The sequence below is a fragment of the Bufo gargarizans genome, chromosome 5 (assembly GCF_014858855.1).
Source record: "Bufo gargarizans isolate SCDJY-AF-19 chromosome 5, ASM1485885v1, whole genome shotgun sequence".
NCBI classification, from domain to species: Eukaryota; Metazoa; Chordata; class Amphibia; order Anura; family Bufonidae; genus Bufo; species Bufo gargarizans.
This window is the reverse complement of record NC_058084.1, coordinates 311,674,918-311,687,966: the sequence shown is the minus strand read 5'-3', so window position 1 is coordinate 311,687,966 and position 13,049 is coordinate 311,674,918. Positions and strand designations below refer to the sequence as shown.

General features: G+C 39.9%; 2 protein-coding genes across 2 annotated transcripts; one reads left to right on the top strand and one right to left on the bottom strand.

The window, feature by feature from the left end:
- The first annotated feature begins 301 nt into the window (after nucleotides 1-301).
- LOC122939428 (protein ALP1-like) lies at nucleotides 302-1,790 on the top strand. Its single transcript, XM_044295495.1, has 2 exons — nucleotides 302-597; nucleotides 911-1,790. Exons 1-2 carry the CDS (start codon nucleotides 323-325, stop codon nucleotides 1,788-1,790), a joined length of 1,155 nt encoding a protein of 384 aa, XP_044151430.1. The 5' UTR covers nucleotides 302-322.
- A 1,657-nt stretch (nucleotides 1,791-3,447) lies between these two features.
- On the bottom strand, nucleotides 3,448-6,136 carry LOC122939427. Its single transcript, XM_044295494.1, has 3 exons — nucleotides 5,987-6,136; nucleotides 4,871-5,030; nucleotides 3,448-4,789 (listed from the first exon to the last, which is right to left on the bottom strand). The coding sequence occupies exons 2-3, from the start codon at nucleotides 4,984-4,986 to the stop codon at nucleotides 3,448-3,450; spliced, it is 1,458 nt and encodes a 485-aa protein (XP_044151429.1). The 5' UTR covers nucleotides 4,987-5,030; nucleotides 5,987-6,136.
- Between the last annotated feature and the right edge of the window lie 6,913 nt (nucleotides 6,137-13,049).

Here is a 13,049-nt window from a genome sequence, read left to right as displayed (position 1 = left end):
CCGTTCGGCTTTCCGTTCTGACTTGCGTCCGTTTCAAAATTGAAACGGATTCATTCATAACGGAACGTAACGGACATATTTTGCTACGTTTTTAAACGGATACCATCTAACGGATACGTTAATAAACGGATTAAAAATGTCAGTTAATGTCCGTTCAATCCGTTTAGTTACTCCGATAACGGATCCGTTTTTTTCCTTTTTTTTTTTTTTCAGTTGTCCCTCCCCTATCTGCATGCTATATAAAAATGGTGCCATATTGTGACATCCAATTGCTGGAAGAGGAACAATGCTGCCTGCTCATGTCCTTTTTTCTGTGGACTATATGATATGGAAACTTCGAAAGATGCGAATGTCATCCATGAAAAGGAGACGGCGATATTGGGTGCATCCCATTACATCATGCCGAATGACACGAGGTGTATATTCGACCCTTTATCAAGAACTCCGAAAACACCCTGTCAAATTTGCAGAATATCTCCGTGTAAGTGTCGCAAGCTTTGATGACCTTTCCCAACGTTTACGTCGCCGATTGAGACGGAAGGATACGAAATTTCGTCGAAGTGTAACTCCAGAAGAACGACTCATGGTCACTCTGCGGTATGTATGGTACAACTTTCCATTATTGCTTCTACTGTGTTTCAGAGCCTTTTTGTTTTTATTATTATTGTGAGTATATGATTAATCTCAAGAGAAAAGTTTTTAAATATAGTAGTTACCTAAAATATGTAAATGCATCCAAATTTGATACCATTTTCCGTTCAACCGCTAGGTAATGTTGATCTGTTTGCTGTGAAGGATCTTGAATTAATGCTTGTGGGACAATCCAAAAAGTTGTTTTGCTGCATTTTTTTTTTATTGTGAATAGTATTTGTGTAACAATTATGTTAAATTTCATTTTATTTTTTTGTAGGTTTCTGGCTAGTGGTGAAAGTTTTTCCAGTCTTCATTTTCAATTTCGACTAGGGAAATCTACAATATCTTACATTGTTAAAGATACCTGCCGGGCAATTTGGAATCTTCTGCGTGAAGAATTTCTTCCCCATCCTACTTGCCAACAGTGGATCAGCATAGCCGACAAGTTTTATGAGGTGACACAGTTTCCCAATTGTATTGGTGCAGTGGATGGGAAGCATGTGAGGCTCTTGAAGCCCCCACGTAGTGGATCCTCCTTTTTTAACTATAAAAAGTATTTTTCTGTGATACTAATGGCAATTGTTGATGCAAATTACAAATTTGTGGCTGTTGATATTGGAGCTTTTGGACGAACCAATGACTCACGTGTTTTTAAAAATTCTAATATGGGAAAAAGGCTGTACTCCGGAAACTTTGGTATACCAGAGCCCAGGCCTTTACCAGGTACTACAAACCCTGCACTTCCATTTGTTCTAGTTGGAGATGAAGCTTTCCAAATGTGTGGAAATTTACTGAAGCCATATGCCAGCCGTGGTCTAGACTATCGCAAAAGAGTGTTCAATTACAGACTGACTCGAGCAAGAAGAATGGTCGAGTGTGCTTTTGGCATATTGACTGCAAAATGGCGAATATTCACTCGTCCAATACAATTGAAAACAGATACTGTGGATGATGTCATAAAAGCATGCGTTGTGTTGCACAATTATGTACTGACCAAAGAGCCTTTGCCTACGGAGCCACTGGCATTAAATCCACCAGGAGATAACATAGAAACTGGCCCAAGATCAACAGTTGCTGTGAGTCGCATGCGAGATCAATTTGCAGAATATTTCATTTCTTCAGCTGGATCTGTGCATTGGCAGGATGAACATATTTGAACAAATATTCTCTATTGTTTGTTACTGTTTGTTTATTAAATATGTACAGTTGAAAGTTGTAATTAGTTATGTACATAATAGTTTATTTTATTGTTTCTTCTTAATATATTGTTGTTTATTGTTGAGTCAACCATGATGTATCGGTCTACCTACATTTATTGCCTTGGATTCAGCAAAAGGTAAGCCTCTCCAACCATCTCCATATCCCTTGTTTGTCGTTTTGAGTCTTGAAAGTATGAAAACCACTGACAAAGAATATTTGAAATTATAAAAGTATTTATTTAGATAAATACTTTTTTTTTAAACATATTTTTATATTTAAATAATCATTTGCATAAGTTTACAAATAAACTTCCATAAAAGCACGTAGCTCAACACAATGGAACTAGAATTCACATAAGAAAAGGATAAGCTCTACCGTACATGTAGGAATAACAAAATGTCCATTGTGAAAAAGTTGTTCTATCTGTGACTGAAGTGTACACCATTCTCTTGATTGCACATGCTATGTGATAGCATCATCATACCAAGTTCAGAATAATCACACTACAGTATGCACCGCGAGACATGTCTTCCTTGAGCGGGCAAGAAGTTATATGGTGACATGAAACATGCAAATGGAAGTGCACATCATCAGTTATTTCAATGCTGCTATGCACCAAACACAGGGCTACTGTGCATCATCAATATGATGTAGAAAGTGCTAGACTACAGCCATGTGGGTGGCACAACATGCAAAGAATCAGTGTAATCACTGATGGTGTGTCCTCCAGTACCCCTTTAAATTACATCAGCAGGTACAATTTTTTTTTGACAAACACCATGTCTCTGAGTGTGTTCAGTCTTGTGCATGAGACATTATATCAAAGAAAATAGTAATGACATATGCCATTTCTATTATTGTATTTGCATTGTTTTCAAGCAAGTGTACAATGGAGGATCACGATAGCGAGACAATAGCAATGGAACAACAACAGGTGGGAGACTGAAAAAGTCATCAGCTTTGTGCAGACCACGCAAGGTGGTGAATAAGTGACAGTATATAGATTTGTGTACTGTGTCACTCACTCACAAGTGGTAAACAAGAACTATCATCATAATCATTGCAGTCCATTACTGTAAAAGAGTTGAACCAATCTGAGTCTAGTCATGGTAGCTAATCTCTGTGTCTCTGACCCATGTGCTGATGAAAGGCATTTTTATCCTTAATATAAGGAAAAAAGACTAGTTGGAAAACTGTAAGTCATCAGCACCTTGGGCAGGAGATAAAGAAATCATGAATAATAAGGCCAATTACTCTTTTTAGGGTCCAATCTGCTATGATTATCATGTTAGTTCTTGAAAATCTAAACGTCCGAACGAGGAAATCAAACCACCTGCCTATATTTAGCAGCTTGTATGGGCTTCTGAAAGCTGATAAGTGCACAATAATTACACACATATCTGAAACCTCCTTATTAATCTAATAATATAAAAGTATAAAACATATAAAATCTTTCAAGTTCAACATCATTAAAGTGCAAAAATTGACACAGCGGTCAATATAAACCTTGTGAGGTACTTATTTAAAAAACTTCAACAAATTGACACAGTGGTCAATATAAACCTTGTGAGGTACTCATTTATAAACTTTAAAACATAATATATATTTTGTTAACTAGGGTGGTGGTTGAGTGAATGGAGCCTTTCCTGGGGCTGCAGTTGGGGACCCAGCATCTTCTGCACTTTGGTCTAGAAGTGATTGCATGAACGAAAGTTGTGGTCTGACATATTCACCCTGTTGTTGATGTTGTGGGGTATGAAGGGAATATGAATCAGTATCAGATTGGTATGGAACAGATTTGTTTGAGAAAGGGGTAGTAAAAGTGGTTGGAGTGGGAAAAACGGAGGTGGAAACACCTTTGTTTATGGAGATTTTATTTTGAGTTGACATAGAAATCACATCTGGACTTGGTGTCTGTAGACGTGTTTGGGAACTTCCAGTGTTGTTGGATTGGAAAGGTGTTTGTGCAGAGACATAGGAAGGTAGCTGTGATTGAGATTGGCTTAAAGTCTCTTGAAAGGTTGATGCAGGTTGATATCTGACGGATGTGCTATGGCTTTGAGAAGGTGGAAATGTGTGAGCCGTTGGGTATTGGTGGGACGTAGGTTGTCTTTGGGACGGTGGATGGCTTTGGGATGGAATAAAGATGTGGGATGTTGATGGAAAGTTCTGTAAAGTTGGAAAGTTTTGTGCAGTGCCTACGTTTTGGGCCTGTGGGAAGTTGTGGTACGTAGGTAAAGTTTTGGATGGGGGAAAGTTTTGGGAGTGGCTAAAGTTTTGGGATAGGGCTAAGTTTTGTGACTGTTGAAAGTTTTGTGACTGTTGAAAGTTTTGTGACTGTTGAAAGTTTTGTGACTGGGGAGCGATATGTGGCTCAGAGTATGAGTGAGCAGGTGGAGAAGTCATGGATGTTGGGTAGGAGGTGGCTGGTGGATACGACTGAGCCAGAGGAACAAAATTAGAGGATGGTGCGTGTTTAATATTCCAAACAGTTTTGATCAATGTCACTCGACAATCACAATTCTGCTCTGGAGTCATGTTGTCCATCCAATGACTTAACGTTAAGAGAAACTGCTGATTATGGTTAAGGGGTTCTGGACGACAAACTACCTCGACATGATTGATCATGGAAGTTAACTCTTGCTTATACCGAGTTTGCTCCTCCTCTATTTTTAATAAACAATCTCGGAAGATCAGTGCAAGATCCTCAAAGACTCTATGTGGTCTTCGAAGTGGCCTCGGCCTACTTAAAACTCTGTCAAAGGCAGAAGAAATGAACTGTCGAGTATCTTCAATCTGAGCACATGTCTCAGTTTGCCGGCCGCGCGACTCCAGAGCAGAATCCTGTGACTGAGATGGTAATGAAGTTTGATCGGTAGATCGTCCAGACAATTGTTCGGTTGAGTCCTCATGTTCAACAGGTTCTGCTTCAGGAGGGAGTGTGCTTGAATGAGTCCTAAAATAGATAGGGAAATAAAAGGTATAATTTCTATATTCATAATTTTTTTTTGTCTTCTCTTTAGGAAATTTAACTCACATGCGCTGCTGAAAACAACGTTGAAGAAATTGAAGATGTGGTGCATATTGGTAAGGTTTCCTCCGAGAAGTACCCGAACCACTTGGCGCCGTTCGTTCATGATTGAGGTCACGCATAAACCTATCGCGTATTGACCTCCAGCGTGTTGATATGATTTCAGCTAGAAAATAAAGAACAATTTTAATAACCGTATATAATGTTATATATTCTTTTCTGTTGACATCGGATTGCATAAAAAACTGTTGCCCCAGGCAGTCCAAAATTCTGCATTGTATTTAACTGTTATTTTGCCCGGTACCTGAATTGGCTGTATCAGTTGTTGAAACAAAGTTTTCCAAACAGAAAACTTGTGCTCACTTCACTATTCTTCCAACTAGAAACATCACTATCAAATCTTCTAAAACCAAATGATTTAACAAAAGGAATGAAATTAATGTACCACAATTTTTTTTAGCCTGACGACTCAAATCGTTCCATGTGGGAACCAAATTGGCATAGACCTCTTGCCATTGTCGACGAGTCGTGTTGTGGTCCGAGTGCTTGGGGTCTGTTTGGTCCCATAGAGCTGGCCTTGCTTCTACTAGCTGTATTAGCAGTTCACAGTTTATGATTGGGAGAAATTGCCTATCTTCCTCGTCCAATTCTTGCTGTCTACCCTATTTGGTTTAAAACAAATGTTATCATTACCTATAAAAGCTACCTGCAATTCCAATAGCACTTAAGTCTTTTGGATAAAACTTGTATAGCGAATATGTTGCATGTGCCAACCACTGCCCACTGCATCTTTTGTTTTAATAAAAAAATATAAAAATTTTTTGGATTTCCTTGTATTTGGTCTTTGGGTGTGAACGGCTATAAAGATATAGACTTGGCGAGCGGGTCATTGCTTTTTATTTTATAAGAGGGTAGCCCCTGTTCATGGTATGTCCATTATGGCATAAGCAACACTTAAACTTTGGTTTGGGTAAAACAAATGTCTCCAATCCTCATGGTCATTTGTTCTAATAATAAAAAAAATTTGAGGTATGATGGCCACGTTATCTTATAGGTGATATAAGATACTGTATACTGAGGGCAGTGTGGACAGCTCACATCACAGCACATGTGCCTACTCACACGGCCTACACGTCCACCACGACTGCCACGACCACGTTGTCCGCGACCACCACGCCTGGAAGTTCTTTTTTGAACAGGTGATGGATTTTCAATTTGACTGTTTGGGTCCTAATAAATAATATAGTTATCACAAAAGAAAATTGATTTAGTTAGAGAACCTAAGTATAGATACTCACATCGTCATCGTTATGACGTCTACTTCGCGGATTTTCAATGGAATGTGAACCCTCCTGTGTCTGAAAAACAAACACAGTTTTGGATTCATTGAAAATTGCCGTCTGCCTGCCCTGCAGCAACCAAAATGCATCACCCATATACACTCTTTCATATCATATCTTGTTGCCAATACATTGGCCTATCTATCCTTTTGCGGTGTTGGCAAATCATGTACCTTTCGAGTTTATATCCATTGTACCAATTATGGATGTGTAGAAACCAAAAAATCTAAATATAACATTCCACACTTACTGACTCCATTGGTTCAGGAGAAAAACGCAATTCCTCGTCAGCAGAGGATTCAGTGTCGGAGTGTCCCTGAAATATATAAATATGTATTGTGGTTCAAACATATTTATTATTTGGATCATTAATAATAGATTTTTATTTAAAGATTTTTACCTGCATGTGAAAGGAGGGGGTACTTTGACTGCAAACCGAAGGAGAAGGCGAAGACATCTGAAAACGTTACAGAAACATTATAGACAAGAGCTTATAGACATATTTCAACATACACATTGGCACAAGATGCAACAAGGGTAAAAACAGGGATTAGTCAAAACACAAAATTGCTCCTCTAGTCATTAAAATTATATCAACCTTATAGCATTCCCCAGTAGCATTATAGCATCCCCCAGTAGCCTTATAGCATTCTCCAGCAGCCTTATAGCATCCCCCAGTAGCCTAGTAGCACCCCCGCAGTAGCCGAATAGCATCCCCCACTTGCGCAATAGCATCCTCCAACAGGCTTCAACAGTAGCATAATAGCATTCCCCAGTAGCCTTATAGCATCCTCCCATAGCCTTATAGCATCCACAGTTTCAAAATATTTGCCCCCAGTAGCCAAATAACATGTCCCAGTAGCGTAATAGCATCTCACAAAAGACTAATAACATCCCCCATGTGCCTAATAGCATCCACAGTTTCAAGATATTAGCCCCCAGTAGCCAAATAGCATGCACCAGTAGATGATTGAAGTAAATACTTTTCAATTGCATCAATTCATACCCTTTTCTTGAGACTTTCTCCAACTTGCACATCAGCCTTCAGAAATGGTGAGGAGTAGCGCTCACGTGACTGTCACATGACACTCCCTTGTTTCCTGTCTTCGTTTGTAAGTTCCTGTTTGTTCTGCGCATGTTCAGCAACAAAAAAAACGTACTTTAGGAACGCTATGTCCGCGAAATAAAAATTGAACAATCCGTTTCTCATTTACTACAATGAACGTGAATGGACGCTCCGTCAAGAATCCGCTTTTCTGAACGTAGAAAAAAATCCTGCAAGCAGGATTTTGTTTTCCGTCTGAAAAAACGTATTCCGAACGTATTACCAACTAACGGAGTCAAACGTATGCATACATACGTCAATTAGTTTCTATGGGAGGTTGAACGGATACGTTTTTAGATTTTTTTTTCTACTTCCGGACGGACTACAGGAACGGAGAGCTTGAACGCAGATGTGAACATAGCCTTACCAAGTTTGAAAAGGAAGGAGAGCCACGGCAAACTGTATTTACTTTATTATTTTTTATATGTATCAATTCTTTCATATATTTTGATATACATATTATTTGACATATTTGACATTTTTTGACATATTCAGTACAGACCAAAAGTTTGGACACATCTTCTCATTCAAAGAGTTTTCTTTATTTTCATGACTATGAAAATTGTAGATTCACACTGAAGGCATCACAACTATGAATTAACACATGTGGAATTATATACATAACAAAAAAGTGTGAAACAACTGAAAATATGTCATATTCTAGGTTCTTCAAAGTAGCCACCTTTTGCTTTGAATTTGTATTATGGCAAGAAAAAAGCAGCTAAGTAAAGAAAAAAGAGTGGCCATCATTACTTTAAGAAATTAAGGTCAGTCAGTCCGAAAAATTGGGAAAACTTTGAAAGTGTCCCCAAGTGCAGTCACAAAAACCATCAAGCGCTACAAAGAAACTGGCTCACATGCGGACCGCCCCAGGAAAGGAAGACCAAGAGTCACCTCTGCTGCGGAGGATAAGTTCATCCGAGTCACCAGCCTCAGAAATTGCAGGTTAACAGCAGCTCAGATTAGAGACCAGTTCAATGCCACACAGAGTTCTAGCAGCAGACACATCTCTAGAACAACTGTTAAGAGGAGACTGTGTGAATCAGGTCTTCATGGTAGAATATCTGCTAGGAAACCACTGCTAAGGACAGGCAACAAGCAGAATAGACTTGTTTGGGCTAAAGAACACAATGAATGGACATTAGACCAGTGGAAATCTGTGCTTTGGTCTGATGAGTCCAAATTTGATATCTTTGGTTCCAACCACCGTGTCTTTGTGCGACGCAGAAAAAGTGAACGGATGGACTCTACATGCCTGGTTGAAGCATGGAGGAGGAGGTGTGATGGTGTGGGGGTGCTTTGCTGGTGACACTGTTGGGGATTTATTCAAAATTGAAGGCATACTGAACCAGCATGGCTACCACAGGATCTTGCAGCGGCATGCTATTCCATCCGGTTTGCGTTTAGTTGGACCATCATTTATTTTTCAACAGGACAATGACCCCAAACACACCTCCAGGCTGTGTAAGGGCTATTTGACCATGAAGGAGAGTGATGGGGTGCTGCGCCAGATGACCTGGCCTCCACAGTCACCAGACCTGAACCCAATCGAGATGGTTTGGGGTGAGCTGGACCGCAGAGTGAAGGCAAAAGGGCCAACAAGTGCTAAGCATCTCTGGGAACTCCTTCAAGACTGTTGGAAGACCATTTCAGGTGACTACCTCTTGAAGCTCACCAAGAGAATGCCAAGAGTGTGCAAAGCAGTAATCAAAGCAAAAGGTGGCTACTTTGAAGAACCTAGAATATGACATATTTTCAGTTGTTTCACACTTTTTTGCTATGTATATAATTCCACATGTGTTAATTCATAGTTTTGATGCCTTCAGTGTGAATCTACAATTTTCATAGTCATGAAAATAAAGAAAACTCTTTGAATGAGAAGGTGTGTCCAAACTTTTGGTCTGTACTGTATATCATTTGTATGTACTGCTAAATCTGTTAGATTTGATGTATATATTATTGGTATTTTTATAAGTAGTTTTTAATTATGTATTTGTGCATTTATCTATTCTGATTGCTATCTTTTATGTATTAATTAGTATTTATATATTTATTTATTTACCAATGGGTAATACACCGAAGTACTATAGATTCCTGATATATATGTTACTGTGCAAACTATACATGTATACTAGGGGTACTGTCCTCTCTATAACCCCCGGTAATACTCATATCGGCAAAAAACTGAGGCATTATCCATGGGAGTGGCCTGGACTGCCGCTCCCGTGCGCTCCATTCAAATAATCCTTCCGCAAATCCTTCAGAAGTTGCTGATCTGTTTGCGTTCCACTGAAAGAGCGAACGGAAATACTTTTCTTCCGGTCCCGCTCGGCTCCTCTACAGATAATATATTTTGTCCCCTCAGCATGGGGGCCCTGAAATACCACTCTGGGATCGGGATGCTAACAAAACTGTACTATGCCAGCCACTATTATTATTATCACAATATAAAGAGTTTTTCATATGCGTTCCACCTTGGAACGCATACTCCTGATACTTGAAGGGATGTCACTTCCTCTACCTCCACCTCCACCTTGTGCAATATAAACATTATGAGTATATAAAGCCCTTTGATAGGATAGGTTTTTATGATGCTATTGCTGTCTGTTAACTTATTTTGACTGCTCCTGAATAAAGGGATCAAAATCCTCCTGATGAAGCAATAAGCGAAACGTGCGTCGAGGATCGCTTGACAGAAACAGACCACATTTGAATCACTGGATATTGGGGTAAGAGAGGAGTTCAGACTAGTCTTGGTGCTTAGATAGCAGAGTTTATGCATTATGCTGTGAATTATATATGGCTCCTGCCTCTCAATATAGATGTTATTGATACCCCAGTTATAGTGATGCTATGTACATTTAGGGTGAGAGATAACTGCATCTATGATTAGAAAAAGCTTATATATTGCATGCTGACCCAGATATCTATTATATGCAGTGTCTCACACGGTAAATGTAAAATACCACACGATTTGTTATCTGAGAATATAGCATTTATTGTGGACTGTTTTCTGAAGGTACCCTATGTGGTCTCTATGTATATGTATTTTTGTTTATGATTTTATGTCAAAATAAAGATTTATTTTATTGGGTATTTTATGGTACCAGTTCTCTTTCGTTGATTAATCCTGAATAAAGGGATATAAGTGAATCCCCAAAAAGCACCCACCTGTGATATTCAATAAAATGAAACCACCAGAAGTAACACCTGTGGTACTGCCGTGTCTTTCCTGAGATACTACAAGTGGTCCTGGCAGTGGAGGCTGAGTCTATGGGCGTCTTGAGCTTTATCTCATGGACCTCCTCCTCAGTGAAGTGAGTCAACCTTTTACTTTTTGTTTTTAAACCTTATAATTAATATTTATCCTAATTGTAGACCAGCTTTTATTCAGGTCAGATTTTTATAGTTTCTACCTATTTATTGTCTCATGACTTCAGAATATCCATCCCTTTCCGTTTTAATATCCGATAGCGACGATCTGGAATCTGGCGCCCTATTGGTGTTCTTTCTTCCTTTTGTGCAGATTTAGATAATTTTCTATGCCAAAAACAGGCATAGAAAATGATAAATGAGATGGGCCGACTGGCCCGCCCTTTTCCCGCCCACACCACTTACCCTTTTTTAGACCTTGCAAGAAAATTTAGACTAGCACATCCAAAGCCACAGGTGCACATCCATAAAGCTACATACAAACAGCAAACCAAATATGGCAGCACACTGTTATACATGCAAACAATAGAACTAGGGATTAGGGATTACTTTGGTACCATACCTGCTATACCTACTACTATGAAAAATGGAAGCTCTTTGCGCACATTTATAATCAAACTGGTGACCGGCCCATCTACCGTCAAGGTGGCTTATGGAGAAGGGTGCTTAACACTAACAGAACTGTCTCTCTTGGGCCTAACCTAAGCCTACAATGTTCAAGGCAGTGTAGGAACCAGCTATATTTATACTCTGTTTAGAAGCCCTGGGCAGATAGGCGGAAATGTTAGACCAGGGCTGCTTTAAAGCCCTGGGCAGAGGGGCTCATCTGCCAAGGGTATCTGAGCAGAGTATAAATATAGCTAGTTCCTACACCGCCCTGAACATGCTGTTTGTATATAGCTTTATGGATATGCACCTGTGATTTTGGATGTGCTAGTCTAAATTTTCTTGTGTGTATGGAGGGTAGCTGCCTTCTTTAGATTAAGCACTCCCCGCCCATCTGCCCAGGGCTTCTGTGAAGAGTATAAATATAACTGGTTCCTACATGACCCCTAGTAGGCCTGAGGCCTATGCAGTGGGGAAATCCCAGAGCAGGCGTGTGTGATGACATCATCGCGTGCCCCTGTGACAGGAAGCAGCAAAGTGCAGCACGGGACGCAGGACATAGGAGAGTATTTAGCTTTTTTTTATGTGAAGAGACAGTACATCAGAGGGAAATTGCAGTATGGGGGCAAATTACTATGTGGAGGAAAAATATTATCGTGGGATTACTGTGTGGGGGCAAATTATTATGGGAGGGATTACTATGTGGGGGCAAATTATTATGGGAGGGATTACTATGTGGGGGCAAATTATTATGGGAGGGATTACTATGTGGGGAAAAATTACTATATTGCGCAATGTAAGGGAATCTACTGTGTGGGGGAAACTACAGTGTGGGGGAAACTACAGTGTGGGGGAAATTACTGTGTGGGGGAAATTACTGTGTGGGGGAAATTACTGTGTGGGGGAAATTACTATATGGGGACAGTGTGGTGGAAATTACTGTGGGGCAGTATGGGGCAAATTACTATGTCGGGGAAATTACTATGGCGGGGGGAAATTACTATGGCGGGATTACTTTTGGGGGCAGTGTGGAGGAAATTACTATATGGGGCAGCGTAGGGGGCCTTGCTATTAGGGAGGCACTGTAGGGGCAATTCTATTATTTCTGGGGACACTATACAGGGATTATTGCCTAGAGCATAATATATGGTGTTATTATTACTGGGGGCACTCTAGGGGACATTATAACTGCTGTGGACCCTATAGGGACATTTGGGGTAATTTATCAAACTGGTGTAAAATAGAACTGGCTTAGTTGCCCATAGCAACCAAGCAGATTCCACCTTTCATTTTTGACCGCTCTTTTGGAAATCCAGTTCTACTTTACACCAGTTTGATAAATTACCCCAATTGTGTGTACTGGGGTCACTATCTCTTCAGCAGTATAGTACCTGGGACATTGGGGAGCACCACGGGCACAGTATTGAGAGTGGAAGCAGGCTGACATTATCGGCCTGTCGGGACACTAGGATGGGGAGGTTGATGGAAAAAATTTGAAATCTAACGTGTCTGTGTTACAAACTCTGTAGAGACGAGATGCGGCTGAAAGAATTTGTCATGGCGGTCTAACAGAGGAGAAGAGGAAAGAGAAGGTCTATGTGACAGGAGATGTCCCTTAATGTAAGAGGTATGTGGTGCTGTATTCTCCTCCATGTCTTTTTTATTATAATTATATGTATTTTAAATTTGGCGACCAAATTTTTCAGTTTAGGAGCCAATTTGGGGTATTTTTTTTTTTTTAGTCTGGAGATGTCATATGGCCTAGGAACAGACTGTAGTGCTCACAAAGCACCGCAGCCTCTTCATACAAAAAACAAACAAAAAAAACTAAACTAAAATGGACAGAGGGGCCTATCATGCACATAATCCGCCCCTGCTCAGTTCTTTAACCCCTTCACACATTTGAACGTAACTGTACATC

Excerpts from the sequence above, each read along its gene's own strand:
- LOC122939428 (XM_044295495.1), top strand. The coding sequence starts at position 323 with ATGATATGGAAACTTCGAAAGATGCGAATGTCATCCATGAAAAGGAGA. Across the intron at positions 598-910 it reads CGACTCATGGTCACTCTGCG|GTTTCTGGCTAGTGGTGAAA; the intron begins GTATGTATGGTA and ends ATTTTTTTGTAG.
- LOC122939427 (XM_044295494.1), bottom strand. The coding sequence starts at position 4,986 with ATGCGTGACCTCAATCATGAACGAACGGCGCCAAGTGGTTCGGGTACT. Across the intron at positions 4,790-4,870 it reads CGTTGTTTTCAGCAGCGCAT|GACTCATTCAAGCACACTCC; the intron begins GTGAGTTAAATT and ends TATCTATTTTAG.